Here is a 19,445-nt window from a genome sequence, read left to right on the forward strand (position 1 = left end):
ATGTCTATTTGTTCATATATATATATATATATATATATATATATATATATATATATATATATATATATATATATGCTGCTCTTCTATACTGTTCAAGTTATCAATCTATATCGATCGGCCATCTATCTAACTGACCTAAGCGTTCATCTACATGTATCTATCCAAAGCGGCGTAGCAAGTGTTCGTATACGCCTGACAATAAACCATCTGTTTCGTTTTTTTCTCACGACCATATTTTGTCTTTCCAGTCGATCGTAAAGCCGATTTATAAAAAACAAACCGACTGGCAACCCGAAAACATCCAAGCGATTCGTAGCCTTGTGTTATGATTCACTGAGTCATGTAGAACAACAAAAAACTGCAAACGTTTTGAAAATCGCCATGTGAATAGACAAGACAAGTTAAGTCGCCCTTGGTTGAACAAAAGTTCCGAGCAAAAACAAAGACAATCAATGAAGCATACAGACTGATTGAAAAATCAGCAAATTGGCGACACAGCTGTCATTCTAAGAGAAGGGGCAATTGTTCTGCGTTTTTTGTGATATTTTTTTGAAACAAGCAAAAAGACAATGCCCCCTTTGAAATATCCTCTCGGACAAATTCGCAATTTTGAAGATCGCGTGGATGAAAGGCAGAGATATGCGATGCGTTGCATATCATTTTCGCGACATGACATTAATAACGCGCATCGAACCGAGGGGTTTGCATACCAGCAAGATGGCTGAAAAAACTGGACGGTGCAAGATAAACACAGGCTATGCGGAGCTGCCTTTCAGACGTCTAAAAACGATGAAATATTTGAAATAACACTAGAGGGCTAGAGATGGACGCAAAATATTCACTATCAAAGAAAACCGTCCCCGATTCACTCCAGGAATGCATATTTTTATGATAAAACTTAAAGCAGCCAGCCAGCATGCAGTTCGTTTCGACTAAAAGAAATATCAAGATAGTATTGATAGTTGCATAAGCTCTTGGAATGTACGTTTACCATCGACAACTCTTTTTAGTAAAGCCCTGACAGCGAAAAGAAAAAGGTTATATCGTTTAGAATAAATTCAAGGTGCGTGAAAGTTTTTTTTCCTCGGTCAATGAGTGTATTATAATTAACGGATAAGTCGTTGAAATTCGACGACCGATTCCCTGGGTTTCTGCGATAATAGTTTAATTACATCAAATGCGGGATTTTCCAACACAGTATAAACGCAGACGACATTTTTAGGCTAGAAACTCGTTTCCCGGAAAGCCGTTGCGTCCAACACGTCTCTAAAGCGCGCTCAGATGATAACGCCTTTGACGGTGCCATGGCTTCGTGGTAACCGTCATCGGTTGCAACGTATTGACTTGCACGGGACAAGAGTTCGCTTTTAAATCGTGACCGATAAAAAACAACGAGGTAATATTTTGGTAAAAAAAGGAAAAAAACAGCCCACCTAGAAAAATCGGGTATCGCACACAGCCTCAATACCCATTGCAATAATTACCCTATTTATATTCATATGCCCACGTTTCTTATATTTCGTTTTACTTAAGCCAGGCATAACATTTGAATTCATTCTGCATGTTCAATCGACTCTAATCCCGAGAAAACCAATTTCATTCATACTTATTTTAATCACTTTGTACATTTTCCATTCAAAGCCGACCAACTTATAAGTTTCTAAACCGATTTGAGCGAGCTTCAAATGTACTGGACGTGTTTACAGTTATTGAAAGCGGCGCGAGTGTCTTTCATCGTAAATAAACCTGTAACGCGGATGTCAAGACTTTGAGGGGGGCTTTCGATAATTCATGCATACAGCGGGTGAATATTTAGCCCGTCATCAGTTCGCTCACATAGAAAACCCAATAAGTCAATGGAAAAGTGATTACACGCCAAAAAGAAACTGAGAAAGCCTTAGTAAAGCTACTTATAGTTTAGAGGTATGCTTTCTTCTGCATTGAGAGGAATTTCCGGGGTTGTGCCGAAGTCAAAACTGTACATGGGTCATTCTATTTAGGGATGGGTTGTAGTATTTCAGCTTTTTTGTGTCTTGCACTGTATATTCGCAGTGAGCAATATGCCCGTAGGGACAATGGCTTGGGACCGGGGCGACTGCCTACACCTGGCGTTGTAGTCATTTAAAGTTTACCCGAGACAAAACCGACCGACACGAACTCCAATTACTGACAGCCATGCGAATACCACGAAGTTTTTTCTGGCCCTAGTCTTTTACTGAGTAATCGAATTGTTCTTGTACTGACAACAAAGCACTTAAAATGTCTACAAAAGCGACAAACGCCCGGGAAAAATATATTTCACGGCATTTCTTAATGTAGACACGCGCCGATTTATATTGTATTACAATTTGATGGGGGAAAACAAGCAATTAATGACTATCAGAAGTTCAAACTCCTCAAAACTAATGAATACTTAAGTAAATTATGAAATGAATGAATGTTGTAAAAGGTGTGATACGTCTTCGGGAAGTGAATAAACTTTGTGATGTTCCTTAATCAAGGAAGAGACAGACACCAATTGCAGTAATAATTTTCCTTTGAATACATCGAAATTACTCTAGTGTTGAAATATACCCCGCTCCTTGTATCTCTCCTTCTCTCTGCATGTCTGTCGGTCTGTCTGTCTACCCCTCTGTCCTTCTGTCACCAATTAACACACACAAATATACAAACACATCTGGCAGCCAAACGAGATCAGGTTCGTCCCTGTCCGTCGGCTGAAACACCCAACCGAATAGAGCAGTTCAGGAGATGCTCGCCTTTTGATTGCACATCGGAACCAGGGTAACTTTGGGTTATTCATAGGCTAGTCAACCGAGACAAATACCCATACAGCCGCCGGAAAACTGTGAATTATGGCAACATGTAGTTCTCGGTGAAATGTACGGTACCTCCAAAGTACGCATGCATGATCGCAGTGGAAAAAGACATTAGGATATCAGTATTTACCGCCTTTAAACACAAATTCGTCAAGTTCAGAGAATTTTCCCGCCCCGACTTTGTGAAAGTATGTGTTAGTCCCAAAAGGGGACAACAGCAGTATTTGTTGTAGTAACGGTTCAGCTTCATCGACTCAGTACTTATAAGAGTAGTGGATAACATGTTCATCTCATTTAATTACTTCCAAATCTTGTTCATTTTTTTCATAATTGTTCAAACTTCAATGGCAAAAAAATGTTTAAACCTTCCAAAACTCTGAACGTTCTTTTTCTATGTCGTCTTTTCCTACCCTGTTGACAAACAAGATCAATGAACAGATAGTTGTGACATTACTCGATATAATGGAACCGGACCGGTTTTTGTGGAAGGGAGGGTAGAAGGAAGCCTTAAGGGCAGGGAAGACAGAGGAGGAGGCGATAATTTTCAACTGTGTCCACCGATCAAAGAACCGTGTACCAGAAGTTTGTTTCGCCGGCCTTTATGAAACGCGACATGGAAAATTAGCCTCGTATCAATTTGAATTGAGGCGAGTTGCTTGAAATGACTCAATGAATCCATCTTTTGCCTCAAGGTATGGAATTATCAAGCAATAGATCGAGTTTCCGGAGACACAGTTAATCATCGCCAAAAAAGAGAAAGAATACTTAATTTTTTCCACTTTTTTATGCTAACGAATTAACGAAAAAATCATGTTGCTTAGTTCTCTGATTGTCAAATTTCTTTTTTCCGTTGAAATGGACAATTCGCCGTGTCGATTTCATTGCGTTTAGTTGCAATTTTGTTTGCCGCCTCGGGCTTTTTTCTCCTGAAAAATAGTCAATTTCCATGAAAATCGACAACAGGCCCCAATGTATTTGTTGTATGATCCAAGTCAGACAATCACAGTTGTGAATATCCGAATTCATTGTATATTGCATTTGTATATTACGTAGATAAGATCTCTTCTGATTGGTTGGTAGCCGCGGGGGAAGAACGACAGCGCGCTCGGCCTGTCTACTGAGTCATCTAAGGGGGTACCAAACGACGGGCCATCCGCAGTTTTTATCAGCAATGCCATTTTTCTGTTCTCGGGGCGCAAAAACCGACACCAAAGTAGAGTCATTATTTGTTTACAGGTATACGACAAAAAAGGAGTGTGAATTTTATCAGGGCCGTGAGTTGTCTGGGAGTTCAACCTTTTTTTTAAAAATCTAAAACCAAGCACCTGCCCGTTGTAAAATTTTGAAGAGCAAAAAAAATAAACTTTCCAGCTCTATTGTCTGCCTGTCTCTTGTACATTGACACCCGGCCTTGATTGGATATTTTGGCGGATGAATCAAACCACCGCCGGCGGTGTTTCGGTTGCTACTTATCCACACCGCCTCGGGGCACAACTAGCCCCGGTGATCAGAATGGGCCAGCTTTCTCGCTAATTTGCCGGGAATCAAAGAAACCAATTTCAGACAGTGTACTCCCGGATTTGAGAAAGCCTGCCCCCAACATTGACCTTTATAGTTCTTATATTTAGTAGTCACTTGTTTATACACAATAGACCGTGCACCAGGAAAACCACAGGGGGAAAAATCGCCCATCATCTTTTTGATTTTCGGCTTTTTTTCCTCCCTCGCTGTCTTCCTACCCATAAATACTTTTCTTGGGCTAAAAACCCAAGCCTTATTGATAGCTTGTTTACGATTGTCTGAAAACACTATGCTCAGCTTCTCGCCCGAAGGAGAAGCCCTCAGCCACAAAGACACATTAGAAGCAAATAATACAATTAGAGGACATTATGTTCTGTGCATAGACGAAGATCACTGGGGTGACTCCGTCAGATAATGTGCCCAACTTTCAACGTCCACGTGTGAATAGCCGTGGAGGTATCGGGCCTTTGTGCCGCTATAGAAATCGGCGAGTTTGCCTGGAAAGGGTGGGCTAGGCCTAAAGAATGGGTCACTAACGTTTGAGTTCGCCGATGCTGATACGAGACTCTGCTTTGAAGAAAAAAAGAATTCGAAAAATATGTCCCATTGAACAGTAGCAGGAACCAGTAGACAGTCGGTGTATGTCGTTTTGTTGAGTTCTACTTCCAAGTTTTCTACAGTGCCGCTTTGCGGTCTTCAAGTTGTTCTCTTTCGTACAATTGGCAACTGAAGAATCACGTGTATAATCACATCGTCTGCCAAATTGTGTTCATGCCTGCTTTACAGAATCCATCGCTAAACCGAGTTCAATCGGTCATGTTCAGGTTCAACGATGACGAGGCTGGGGAATCCAACTTCTCCTAGCCCGGATGTGCACTGAACGCGATCATCCATGCGCGATTTAGCATTGGAGGGTCTCTGCGACGCACGGTTTTGACATCTTAACGATTCGCGCTTAAAAACAATTAAAACGCAATGAAATTGTTTTCCAACCTATCCTTCCTTGGACAATCGAACAGATTCCAAGCGGAAGGGGTTCTCTAATTTGCCATGAAACAAAGATCAGCGTATTTATGTCACTTTCTTGGAGATAGAGCATTGCCACAGGAAGACATGCTTCAACGCAGTCATTAGTTTCATGTCACGTGGTTAAACGCATCCAGTGTCTCCTATCCTTGGAAAGTTTCTCTCTTTAAGATCAATGGCCGCGGCCATTTAACGGTAAATAGACGTTTCATAATTTATCGGAATAGACGTCAGATCTTGCGTACTAAGTAAAACGAAGAAATGTCTGTCAATCTGTCTGTCTGTCTGTGTCTGTCTGTCTCTCTCATTCTCTACTCTCCCTTCACCCCCCCCCTCTCTCTCTCTCTCTCTCATTAACAGTATTTTACACTAAAATGACTCAGCGAACACGAACAGCTATAGCGTGCGTTTGCCAGAACAGCGCTGCAATCTGAAACGTGCCCGTTCTGTACAGGTTATTGCTGAAAGAGTCATTCGTTAGGCGCTGGTTGTAAATAAAATATAAACTCTTTTGATGGCATTCAGCTGTTTCTTTTTTTCTCTTTCTTGTATGTCATGGGAACTTTTAAGGGGTACGATTTGAGCTAAACTTTACATAACACCAGAACGGGTGGGGTACAAGCGAAATTCCAAACTTTAACGAAAATAAGAGAATCTCACGCTCTCAGGAGGTCGGAAAACTATACTTACATTTCTACATCACGTCGCGGTAAATTAATGGTCCCCAGTGGGAAAGAGGCCGTGTTTCAGGGCGTCACTGGCCACGTGGTGAAACAGAAAAGGGCTCCACCTCGAAATAACGTGCAGCTGTCTGCAGTATGAAATTCTTCGACGATGAATTGATATTCTGTTCCCTGGTTATGTATATCAATACTCACCTCTATCGATTAGATTACGATGTATATGTATAAATCTCTCTCTGTCTCTCTCTCAATACACACACACAGATATATATATATATATATATATATATATATATATATATATATATATATATATATATATATATATATATATGATTTCTAAACCAACTCAGCTGCCCAGGGTTTAATTTAGCCTGCAATTTCTTGTAACTTTGAAATTCGACATGCCGTTGACAAATTAAGCTACTGTTAGCCCACCCACTTTGACTTAGTGATCTGAAGGCCGACTGCAAAGACGTTTCTCTCATGTTTTAGCGAAGGAAAGCAAGATTGAATCCGGCTCTGGTTATGTCGTATGCATAGTGCTTTATCAGTGTACGCACTCCTGTAGCTGAGTAAGTTAGTCTATATAGCATTACAAACTATTTGGCGTATTTGCGTGTCACTTGCAAGACTTCTTCGACTCGATTTCGAATCTAGAGTTATTACTAAAGCCATTCGGGACAGGCAAAAATATAATGAGGAAATATCAGAATTCTGCTCTCTGTCTGTCTGTCTCTGTCTGTCTGTCTGTGTGTCTGTCTCTGTCTCTCTCTGTCTCTCTGTCTGTCTGTCTGTCTGTCTGTCTGTCTGTCTGTCTATCTGTCTGTCTGTCTGTTGATAGTAGAGTCATTTGCATAATATTCTCAGTCCGGCGAATATTTCCTGTTATGCATTCATGTACGCGCTCATTTGGCAATAGTATCTGATGATTGTAAGTTCTACTTACATAAAACTGACCAGTGATACTACGCCTATGTGTACTGTATACACCAATATCGCCTCGATCTCTGTGTCCATTTCAAATATGCACAAGCGACGCTGTCACAACCGGCACAATACTTTCATCCCTCTCTTGTTCGAAAAAACGCATCTTTTAGAAATCCTCTCGGGTATTTAACAAAATCTGGTAGCATTTCTTTCATATCTAGTCTACTTCTTTGCTGAAAGTGTGATTTCGCGCCATTAACGTAACGCAGGGGCGTTCGGGTACACGTTATCTTTCACCAGAGCGAACTTGTTATTGAACTTGTTATTCCTCTAAACACAACAAGTTTATACAGGACAGTAGTTTGTTCATCGGCGAGAAACGGAACATGAAAAGTTTTCCATACTTTAGGAGTATTGTTATTATGACGAAATTTGTGTACGGGACTGCTAGAACTCGTTGTGATTTACGTAACGGTGACAGAGTGTGAAACACTGCTTGCACACGTTCATGATATTTCGTAGTGACCATGAACTCTTCCTTCAATCTTGGAAATGATAAGTGTAGGTATGATTAGGTCCTAACCAATTTTCAAGGCTGGACGTCCAATTTGAAATGGAAGTCACAACCAAGTGCCCCTTAACGCATACATGCATACACGAACACACACGCAGAGCTAAATTTGCACTGGAGGGCTCAGACTGGTACCCGGTTGATCGGCCTCGTCTTTCGTAGACCGGCTTTAATCAATTGCCTTTGTACGCTGCCAATTTTCACGTTTCCACCTTTCCCGCCATCTAATGCACCGCGGGCATCGCCTGTAGCATTGCACACGGACTTCAACGCCAGGCTTAATCGACTGCTTGATCGCAATTAATGCCCCCTTCTTTCGGCCATCTCAACCACGACGGAAACTTTCTTTCCGTTTTTTCACTTTGTGCCCGCAAATCAACCCCGACATCCCCGCTAAAAAAATTCTTCCAGCGAATTGCCTTTATCAACGAACCGCCATAAAGAGTGTATTCTATGACTGTTGCTGGAACGCACTCACGTGGAAGTATTAGTTTAGATGAGCTTTTTTTCCCTTTACTGAGATATATTTCTTGATTTTGCCAGCTACCATTCAACCACCCTCCATTAAGAAATATGTGTGCTTCATTTACTTCTTTCAAGTTATTCTATTAATCTCGCCAGAAAAATGCTCCCGAGAAAGCACCAATCCGAGCAGTTGATTTTGTTCCGCTTCCGTTTCCTTGCATTCTTAAAAAATCTCAACCAAATGTTTTAATTTTTCAATTAACCATATACCTATTTCAGTGTTTAGAATCCTTTTTATTCTGATTTTTTTTTCTTTCTTTCTGTTTTTCTCTGAGATACACACTTGCTAAAAGATTATAATAACGAACAAAATACATAAAGAAAGCACTTTCCTTTACGCGCTGAGCAATAGAGTCGTGATGAATTATACAAAAATATTAGAATCAACACGTTGTCACATTTCACAGGACATGATTGACAGCTGAAATAAATACACACAGGACGTTGCGCGGGAGCGTGCGCACTGAGCCCGGTACAAAGTTTGAATGGAACGCATTGCGTTTTACGCGCATACCTCGACATATTCCCTACTTGTTTTTGTTTTTTACAAATGATTGTTCGCTTTCTTATAGTCTTCAGTCATATAAAATGACAACATCTCCAATGTCTTGGATGTTATATCACTGTATGTATGTATGTATATATATATATATATATATATATATATATATATATATATATATATATATATATATATATATATATATGATTGGAACTAATTTGGGAGAATTGGATCTTTATATTTTTCACATTTGTGAAAAGGTGCCCTATAGATGGATGTTACAATATTACAAATAACTCATAAAAACAAGTGCATTGCTTAAAGAGAAAAGCAGATGAGCTTACATTTTACAGATTATATATTATATATATATATATATATATATATATATATATATATATATATATATATATGCGATATAGAAGGAATAAACTTCACAGTTGCGCCTACAGTAAGTGTGACATTGTTCATACGTGTTGTTCATTGGATAAACTGTTCCAGTATTGCAAGCTAATGATACTCCGCTACTCTGCAAATACGAAAAACAAAAAAAAACAATCGGAAAGAAACGGGGAAATCTTTAACAGAAACGGATGGTTTTAGAGCTGGATGTTATTTCAACTCTACTTCCATCATGTGTGTCCTCCTATAAGATATTAATTTGCAGAGAGATCGTGTCTATAATATTATTCGCCGAACTAACGAAGCAAACGCGTCCATTTTTACAAGTCATTAGTCGGGTCAGTATGTTGAATTCATCCCTCTAATGATATTACAATTCTTTTTGCCATCCGTTACCTGACGTCGACTACTCTCAAAGTCTCCCGGCTTACTTAACCTTTTAAGTAAAATTTAACGTTTCTCTCACTTCGTTAGCTCCTTTCAACTCGGAAATTTACTTGATTTTCGATTTCATTTTTAATAAATACGCTGAGATTGCAATAAAGGGGGGAAGGGACGCGTCTGAGTTGGGGTCAAGCGGAAGACATCGACAATCGACGGGGAAATTTTGAGTAGCAGCGTTTTCGAAGTATTAATTCAGCGAGTGTAGAAACAAAAAGCGAGTAACGTCAGCGTTGTCGTATCGCGCGCATTTTTGCTGCAAACCCTGCTATAACAGGTTGGAGCGGCTGTAATGGATCTACAATCCCGGTAGGCGGGGGTCTTTACATCGGGTTGAAAATGGCCTCCAAATTAGTTATCTATCTGTGGCTGGATTGAATGATCAGGCGACCGTAATACCGAGTAAAACACGTATTAATGGAGAAACATAGAAAGAAGGCTGGTGTTCATACGGCGTGTGATTACTTCTATAAGAACAAATGAAGCGTTGTACGATGTACTGGCATTGTCCCTTGCCGCCAATTAAGACATGTCACTCTTAATGAACGCAATTTGGTCTACAGTTTTTGAGATGCGCGTATCAAAATACATTTGGTGAGAGGTAAAAATCTTTAGTATTGTTGCTTCCCCGATCATTTTAGGGTGAGTTTGTGCATTTACATGGTTGTTTGATGTGCTATGTCATTTATCCTTCATGTCCATAGGCCTAACACATTTATGTATATTTCAACTGACCGTACACGATTGGAATTATTTTGGCGCGCTTCTTAACAGACAGATTTTATCGTTTGGTTATCCAAGTAAGGCTTTAGCTGAAGCAACATTGTTAATTTCGGCAGCTTTTGTGCCGTTCTTGATGTCTTTGAAAAGTAGCCGCTTCCAAACGACAACAAAAGTTGCCAAAAACTAATAAAAGAATTAACTTTTTTTCTCACTCCAAGGAGGATTTTGTTTTCAACGTCAGTGATCCTCCGGTCGTAATCGTCTTTAACAAGCTCCTATTTTGAGTTTGCAAAATTCACACAAACCTGTTTGTTTTCTTGTAATTGCCCGCTCGGCGTATTTAGCATCTGCGAGCTGGAGGCGGCGGAAATCCTACTGTAAAAAGAGATGTGTCAGGCAGATCACGCATAAGCATCGTCCCCAATTTAATAATCAATAGGACTAAAACTAAAGGCGCGAATTCAAAAGGATTATTGTGTCATGAAAAATCAAGATATCTGGCAAACCCAAGCATGCGTGATGTCTATATAACTGTTTTGGTATCGTCTGCACCACAGTATTTTGGTTTCATATTTTGTCTAATTTTGATAAACAATGTATTTTCTTCAGTAAACCATGTTTTAGATTATTCTGAAGAAATAAAGTATCGGGGAAAGCGTCTTGAAATCTCTTTCTCTCCTTGGATTTCGCATCACAGGGAGTCATTTTCTCCCACTGTTTCCGCACAGGGTTTCACGTGGCTGTGTCCATTTCAAGCAAGTAATCGCCCCGAAGAGCGTGAACAATATGATTAGCATGGCGAACTTCTGCCCGCTCTTCAGTGAGCTGAACCGAGATGAACGCAGTCAATGAGTTTGTGCGTGCTAAATAAGGTGGAAGCAATACAGCGATTCTGGCACTGAACGCCTTCGCTCGAAGCGCTTGGAGAATATACATAGCAGTCTACGGGACTCAACTGCCCTCTTACAGGTGTCTGACAAAGTTCCCCAGAATATCAAGTAGCTACATATCTCAATCGTCATCAGAAGCGGCTTTAGCGAGGCGTTTCTTCGGGCGTTTTCTCAAGTTTATTTATTTTTCGATTGTTTCCCACGATTTAAGCATGGTTGGTCTGCACTCACAGTGTAGCAATGTTAATTAAGGGGCCTACAGTACTGTGAGGCAATCAACTCGCGAGCCTGATTATAAGTACACTCGTGACATTTTATTTATTTATTTATTTTGTTTTTTTATTTATCTATTTATCATTACTGTTAGCGTTTTATTTCAACAAGAGAAATGCTTTAGCGTAAAACCTTCGGTTCTGAAAATTACATCATAAAAACACTTTTCAACGTTATGATGCCGCCGGTTCAGTTTTGCCACCACCAACGCGCCGTGCACAGATTACGCTCTCTGTCTATGGTGTGAGCAAAAATTTCACACGATCGTGAATTCAGTGAAGAAAGACAAGATGATTTGTAAAAAATTCGCATGATCGAAATCAGGAAATCATCCAATAACATTGTGATTTTTTACAAGGAAATGTCAAAAAAAATATTATGTGTCGAAACCAAACGGGATATAACCTCCATATTTTCACTGGCAGTGAAAAGTACGGCTACAGAGCAGCCGTCGTCACGTCATTGTCGACGTTGTGTAGTCGATAATAGTCCGACATGAAAACAATATGTGTCTAACATTATATCGAGGAGTCGAGGCAGAATTACTCGTCTCCGATACATATTGACTTGGCTTATCGGAAGAAAAGTGACTATCCTATCTAAAATCGTGTTTTCTTTATTTTTGCATCTGTTTTCAGACTCAGGCGAACACAGTGACCACAAAGATGGCGATCTGAGCGGCGATGACGACGAGACGAGCGCCAGACTCAGGCTGAAACGTAAGCTGCAGCGCAACCGTACTTCTTTCACCCAATATCAAATTGAAACACTCGAGAAAGGTAGACTATGCCTCCAAATGTGTTCTGTATGTGTGTACCTTCAGAGCAGGCCGTACGGGGCAAGAATCTTTCATGGTCCGCCCTGTACGACCTCCTATCTCTAGGGTTAAAGGTCATTAATGGCGCCCTCTATTAGATACTTGTGTGTATGTTATTTCACTCGCCCTTTCATGCCTCTGTCAATTTTTACGTAAAAATTCAAAATTAATACTTCTCTCTTTCTTCTTCTACCGTTTAATTTAATTTGCATTATAAATCTTTAAACACATAACTGCAAACGCAATTTTGTTTTCTTCGGTCACATTTTAGCACAATGTCAGTCTCTTTTTTGCTATTGTTCTACTTGAATGTGAGAATGAGTTGTTGTCAAGCAAAGCGTTCACTTCTTTCTTTATGGTAACAGTAAGGGGCTTCTGTTTCTGTCTTAATCCCTAGGGTATCGATATATTGTAATTTTTACGACCCTGTTCTGAATCGGGTGACAGGCCAAAATATTAAAGGCCTGCAACTATATACGGACGTTAGTTTGTAAACAGTTATCTAGATTTCTTTAGAGTACGTTTTGATTCTTGAAGAGCAACTGTCCATCACATATGATGAGACAATGCTTGGCTTGTTCGGAGCAGCTCATGATAATAATCCGTTGGCGAAATGTATTCATTCGCGCCTTAATTAAATTGTGAACAGTAAAACATACCCATTTACAGAGCGATGCAGAACTCCTTAGAGATTCAACGAAAGATGCTCTGTTGCTCATTGTCATTGTTATCGAATAAAATCGATGAGATATATCTGAAATAAACTGAAATAAAAATCTATCAAAAATCACAACCACCGCTTTCACTAAGAGGTTGTGAGGACATCGCCTCATGCATGATCGACCGACAAAACGTGTAATTGGAAAACTATGAAAAGTTGCCAATTTTTCTATTGATTGAGTGATATTTTTTGCAAATTTGTTTGTTTGTTTTTGTTTTTTTGTTTCGTTGTCTTTTTGAATAAGATATTACATCAGAAATACTGTCCCATAATTGCAACTAGACTACTTACAATATCGTTAAAAGTTGAATTTTACACGTCGCGAAAAAACCACTGTTCCATTGGCTTCGGCATCGTTCCCCTTTCATTGTGGGTTGAATTGTTTTTTGTGGGATATTAACCAGTTCTCTATGCATGATGGGTCTTTCAAATCCTTGCAAACAACATTATCTCGACTTGTGTCCAGTAATTATTACCGTGTTTGTGACTGTTTGCTCTTTCTTTGCTCTGATGAACCGACTGAATTTATGTCCTGACATGCGCGGTCAAAGTAATTATGAGAAACTTCTGGGTCTTTGTGCTTGTGTTTTCTCAAATTGACAGGGGACCAGCTTCTGATTTTAGCGATGTTAACGAAACAATTGTAGCAACCCCGCAGACTAGACGACTTTTTGCGGCTGTTTTTCTTGTAGTCTGTCCCTATAGCTCTTCAACATACGCGGTGTTTCCACAGCCGTGAATACAAATACAGGAATTCAAATACCCAAGAGGCACACTTTTTGGACACCAAAAAAAAAGAACCTACGCCGCCAGCTTGTCCACAAGTTAAACAAACAGACCTTTCTCTGGTTACGCCAAACGTTGGCAACGAACAAAAACCCGAGTTCGTTGATCTGCGCAGACAAAGCGAGGTGTGCACTGCGACAATGCCAAAAGGGCTACTTAGGCAGCTGTTAATTAGTAGTTTGTGGGTATTTTGGTGGTTGTGAACCAATCAGATCACCCGAGGCTGCCTATTGGGTTCGTTACCCAGGTGAACCTGCGTGGCCTGTCGGCCGCAGTGAAATGGAGATCCACTCATCAAACAAGACTAGCATTTAGAACTGCCGAACGTAAATACAGATGTTTACAATCGAAACAAAAAGTCAAAAAGCTGTGTAGAAAACGTGTAACTATTCGCAAAGGCAGGGATCAAATCAAACAACGGCCTGTGTCTGTCCGATTGTAAGAGAAATTTGTGAAATGACATTTGCAAATGAGGATGTTTGTCGTTCTCAAGTCAGGCAAGATTAAACTGTAAGTTGCTGTAGCCCCGACTCTTTGAGAAACGCGGACTTGAGTGGCCCTTTTGCATCATTAAAAAAATCCAGTAACATAGTTAAGAAATGAATGAATAAATTAAATTAAACGAGATCGGTGATATGTAAATTTAGAAAAATTCTTAAATGTCTTCGGGATTTCAAAAAGCGCCGACTTGATATAAAACCTATTACAAATTGAACTTTAATCTTGTTTTATTCGGATTTTAATCATGTCTGATAATTAATAAAGAAATGGCTAACAGTGAAGGTGAGATCGTAGACAAAGAAGTTTTCCTCTGAAAGCGCCAAAAGCAATGCAAAGACTCTGACTTATCTTTAACATCGTTCAGCCACAAACTCTCCATAAGGCTTCTTTTCGGAATATTGAGAATTAAACTGACGATCGTAAACTTGAACCTTGATAAAATACATTGCAGTACGGTGATGCAATTTGTAGTCATTTACTTGTGGTTGTTTATATGTAAATATGTTTTTTCTCGTCCGTTTGAGATCATTGGTCGGAAAACGTGTCGGCTTGAAGGGAGAAAGTTGTATTCGTTACTAGCAATCACACAGATTTAGTCAAAATAAACGTGAATAAATAATTCCCCAATGTCAACGAGTTTTCCATAAGTCATTTTAATATGTCCTTACGCTATTTGATGTAAAGTGGTCTTGGATAACTGTATGATAATTGACTCTGTTAAAATCTGATTTTCAGAGTTTGAACGAACCCATTACCCGGATGTGTTTGCGCGGGAACGGCTTGCACAGAAGATAGACCTACCGGAAGCAAGAATTCAGGTGCGATGGTTTGACCAACTGTACTTCCCATATATCATCTAGATTTTAGGAAAAATGCTCTAAGTCATTCATTTTATATCTTGTCTGATGTCCATAATGCAAGGGTTTCCGTCAGGGAATCCCGCCACAATATTGCGTTTATTGCTTTCTTCAATTCATTTTTGTGCATTTTGGAAGTAATCCTCTTCTAGGGTTTTGTTGATTCGTCTTATGGCTGAAACGAAATGTGAAAATGTGTTTTTCGTAAAATAATAGAACGTTCTGTTCGCTGAAAGATTTCCAGGGATAGAAAGTTTTCATGAAAAGCGACAACCAGTCCAGTGAACACTCAAATTGATACCATTATTCAGATTCAGATTCACATTAAAATCCTCCATGAACATCTTCCACCAGAGCTGAATTTATTTCTGGTCAGATTCTGATAGTCTTCCCTTCCAACGACGGGAACTGTTCAGTAGACTGTAATTCATTGCATGTACCCCCCTATAGGTGTGGTTTTCAAACCGCCGAGCTAAGTGGCGACGGGAGGAGAAACTTCGCAACCAACGGCGGCAAATGAGTAGCGTCCCTACGTCTTCCAGCCACCTACCAATCAACAGCAGCTTTACTAACAGCGTTTACCAACCCATTCCCCAGCCCACCGCTCCGATGGTTCCACGTACTGCCGACTCGTACAGCGCACTACCGCCTGTGCCCAGCTTCTCCATGGCAGCCCCGCCGAATCTGAGTGGACCACCGAGGGACACGTCGTATTCCTGTATGATCCCACCGACAGCCAGAAGCTACGACCATCTCAGCCTTGGCTACACGTCGGCAAGCAGTCACGCCATGGCTTCTCAACAACAAATTCAAAACCACGTCAACAGCGCATGCGTTGGAAATCCAAGCGGAGGATCAACAGGCGGCTATGGTGGTAATACCGCTTATATTGCTATCACCCTCTATCATCTCCATCAATGTCAACATTATTGGCATCATTTTCGTGTCATTATTATTATCATATTTATCATTCTTTCGCCAGCTAAATCATTATCTACATTATCATCATCATCACCACCATCACCGTTCTCATCATCATTATTTTCATCGTCGTCATTATCATCATTTTCTTTGTCATAGCGATTAGTATCATCAAAGTATACGCCTATCTGTTTCATCTGTCATTCAAAAGTGCATATTGATTCAAAATAGCCAAAATCTGTAGCACATACCTGACATTGCGCTCTCCAACGATGCAATGCATCACTTAACCATCTACATCCGGGTCCCTGATATGTCTCCTCGTTTACTTATCACAACAACGCACTGCCTTACCAATTAATGACGTACATCAAAATGCTTACACGTGTTTTTTTCATCGTTTTTGTTTCCAAACAGGTTTAATATCTCCTGGAGTATCAGTGCCCGTTCAGGTTCCAGCAAGCATGGCAGACACCCACTCATCGCAATATTGGCCAAGAATACAATAATAGACACTACCAAGTGACAACCCAAAAAGAAATCCACCGATTTTAGAGAGATAAAAGATAAAGTCTATGAACCTGCATTATAGAATATACGATGATAAGCTACTTAAATTTTGATTTCTAGGACTGCATCAGGGGCAATAATTTGGTATGACGTCATTGTGTCAACGCGCCTGCGCGTGGGGAAGAATGCAGTGTGTCAAAAGGAACCTTCCGCCATACGACGCTACTTCGAACTTTGAACAAACGGACTTTGCAAGTAGCACAACTGGAAAACTACAATTTGGTGGCCTCGCCTTTACACATGGAATGCTGTTGAGGTAGTCTGACTTTGTTTTTACCGACGGAAGTTTTGCCGCGCAGACGAAAATTGCTGTTTGAAAACAATGATGATCTGAAGGAATGAAAATAGAGGTCAGCGGGAAGGATGGTACTTAAAGGGAGACAACCATTTTTGAAGAGGTTCCCGTAAACAGACCTGTAGTACAAAGACGTTCTTTCTTATGTGCATATTTAATATCTCAGCCTCGGACCCACCCGCAGTCAAATAGAACAACCCAAAAGGCCATTTTCAGGGCTGGTCTTGGGATGGAAGACTGGTGACATATTTTGGAAGCATTAACTTTGACACTCTCCGCCAGTTTGTGATCAGAGTCGATTTTCAGCTTTTGTCTACGACATTTAGAACGTATTTCTATACTTTTTATTTTTTTCGAGAAAAAATTCAAACGATTTAAGATATGTATTAACAGAACGATGTACATGTGTATTAACAGTTTACTGTGCTGTTTTCCTCGTGTAGAAACGACGTCTTTTCATTAGTGGATATCCTGTAGAATTCTCTTCTGTTGCTTTATACATGTTCTTCTCATTTGTTTGATTTGCTTCTTCCATTTTGGTAGTTCGTCCCCAAAGAATCATTTTGTAGAATGGATGCCCTCCTTTGAACAGAGCTACCGGAAACAATAATAATTTGCGCATGCGTGCCCGCACTCTATACGTCCACTCTCGCCATATCCCTCCCTCGCTACACAATGTCCGATAGTTTACCCTGTCTAGTTTTATAGGAGACCACTTTTTATTATATCTTAATTTTCCATTAATTTAACATTATTTTTTTCTGTGGGGGGAGATGTTCGGGTTTCGAAGGGGCTCGGCGATTCTACATTTTCAACATTAAATTGCTCGTATCGTTCGGTATTTATGACAAATCAATTTATTTCGTTTAAAGATTGCTGTGAGACAGCTACAATAAACACCACAATAGGATCCCTTAACTCGCAAGAAAACTGCAAGGCTACTTGACGCCCTGTCAATCAAAGACAAGTATCGGAAAACATTTTTTGTTCCATTCTTAAATTGAATACACCGAGTCCAAGTGTGGTATTTGTTCAGTATGTCTACACTGAACTTCAAAAATACTTCATATTTATATTTTCCCATGCCGCGAAGGTGAATAATGTGCGGTCGGCTGACATAGCGAACGGCACGTGATGTTCATGCTAATTGTGCAATGAGATATGTAATCGCAAGCCAATCAATAGTACGGATCAGTCATGTGACGATCACGTCACAAATTTTAACCCAATGGCGTTCACTGAGTCCAAGATTGTGTGTATAGAAACGCCAGTAACCACAACAATTTTAATTGGCGAAGGAAGTCTGATGTCGTTTTGCAACCATCGTCTATATTTTAGAATAATGTATTATTTGGTTTCCATTGCCCTATGTGTTTTTCAAGATAGTGCCAACTTTGGTATTTTTGTCGCTTGTTTGCATTCTCAACTGCAACTGTTTTAATTTTATTTTCATTTTAAAGGGTTGTTGACCCCTGATAGTTACCCTTGACACAATACTCATCAACTTTAACCTTTTCGAACAATCAAACTCGACAATCACAGATGTGACATATTCCCGCCAAAAGTGGAAAAGAAACGTTAACATGTACTGTACTTAAAAATTCTAATTAAAATATCTGCTGTTTTTCTTAATGGAAGCTCAATGTATATCAGTCGAATTTCTGACTTCAAGAGATAATTGATCTATCAGGGACAGGGTTAAATTACTCTAAATTGCGAACGAAAATATCCAGATTGCATGTTTTTGTTGGGTTTCTTTTTAAATTTCAAAAGAAAGGGGAAATTTAATATCGCTTAAGTATTTTTTTCTACGCAACTTCCACGGTCCGATGGTCAAATAACTACCATATTGGACTCGTGGTAACTGAGTACATCTGTCAAGAAATGAAGACAGTTTCAGTTTTTATGTGATGTGAAGTTCATTAGGATGGAAGAAAACAAATCATGGTCTCTAGGGTCTAAGACTGCTATCAGTGTTTGGTATACTCATCTTTCTACACAAAAAATCTCTATTGCTAATTTTTGTCTTTATGAAATTCCTTCAAGTGAGTGTGTATATTTATATATTCAGTACACAACCATCGTATTTCACATTTCAAGCTTGTCCAGAGTACCGTTAGGAGGTAATACAAACACAATAAATTTTACTACAAAGATTGAACATTGCTGGTATACTGTCTTTTTTCCATCCAGCCAATTATGAAGAGTGTGTGCTTGCACGGACATGTAAGTCTATGTAGGAGTATTCATAGTGCTGTTGTTCTTTGTGGAAACAATCTCTCTCTCTCTCTCTCTCTCTCTCTCTCTCTCTCTCTCTCTCTCTCTCTCTCTCTCTCTCTCTCTCTCTCTCTCTCTCTCTCTCTCTCTCTCTCTCTCTCTCTCTCTCTCTCCCTACCAGCCATGTTTCTAATTACTAAATGCCGTCAATCAATCGTAGCCTACTTCTCAACCATCATTCACATTTCTCTTATCATCATCAATCAACAGGAGTCCATTCCATGATCCGCTATAGTTCATGAGCCCACATCGTCTAATTTTATCACATATTACCTATCTCATTTCATTATATCCCATCCCATCTAATCACCAACCCATCCCGCTATCAATTTCCATCATTCTACGTCATTTTTCTCAATGTGCCTCTTCCCTCCCTTGAACCAAGTTATCGCTT

The 19,445-nt window shown here is 39.8% G+C and overlaps 1 protein-coding gene across 18 annotated transcripts in view; it reads left to right on the forward strand.

The window, feature by feature from the left end:
* LOC139126295 (paired box protein Pax-6-like) overlaps positions 1-18,935 on the forward strand; it is a 115,963-nt gene extending 97,028 nt beyond the window's left edge. For 9 of the 18 annotated variants that reach the window (XM_070692790.1, XM_070693156.1, XM_070692756.1 and 6 more), the window contains 4 exons: positions 11,945-12,085; positions 14,867-14,949; positions 15,439-15,862; positions 16,327-18,935. In XM_070692790.1, coding sequence (XP_070548891.1) covers positions 11,945-12,085; positions 14,867-14,949; positions 15,439-15,862; positions 16,327-16,418 — 740 coding nt within the window. In that variant the 3' untranslated portion in view covers positions 16,419-18,935. The remainder of the gene's footprint in view (positions 1-11,944; positions 12,086-14,866; positions 14,950-15,438; positions 15,863-16,326) is intronic. The other 9 variants (XM_070692917.1, XM_070692980.1, XM_070692848.1 and 6 more) reach the window with 2 other exon arrangements.
* Positions 18,936-19,445: the final 510 nt, after the last annotated feature.

The sequence above is a fragment of the Ptychodera flava genome, chromosome 1 (genome assembly GCF_041260155.1).
Source record: "Ptychodera flava strain L36383 chromosome 1, AS_Pfla_20210202, whole genome shotgun sequence".
In the NCBI taxonomy this organism is placed as follows: Eukaryota; Metazoa; Hemichordata; class Enteropneusta; family Ptychoderidae; genus Ptychodera; species Ptychodera flava.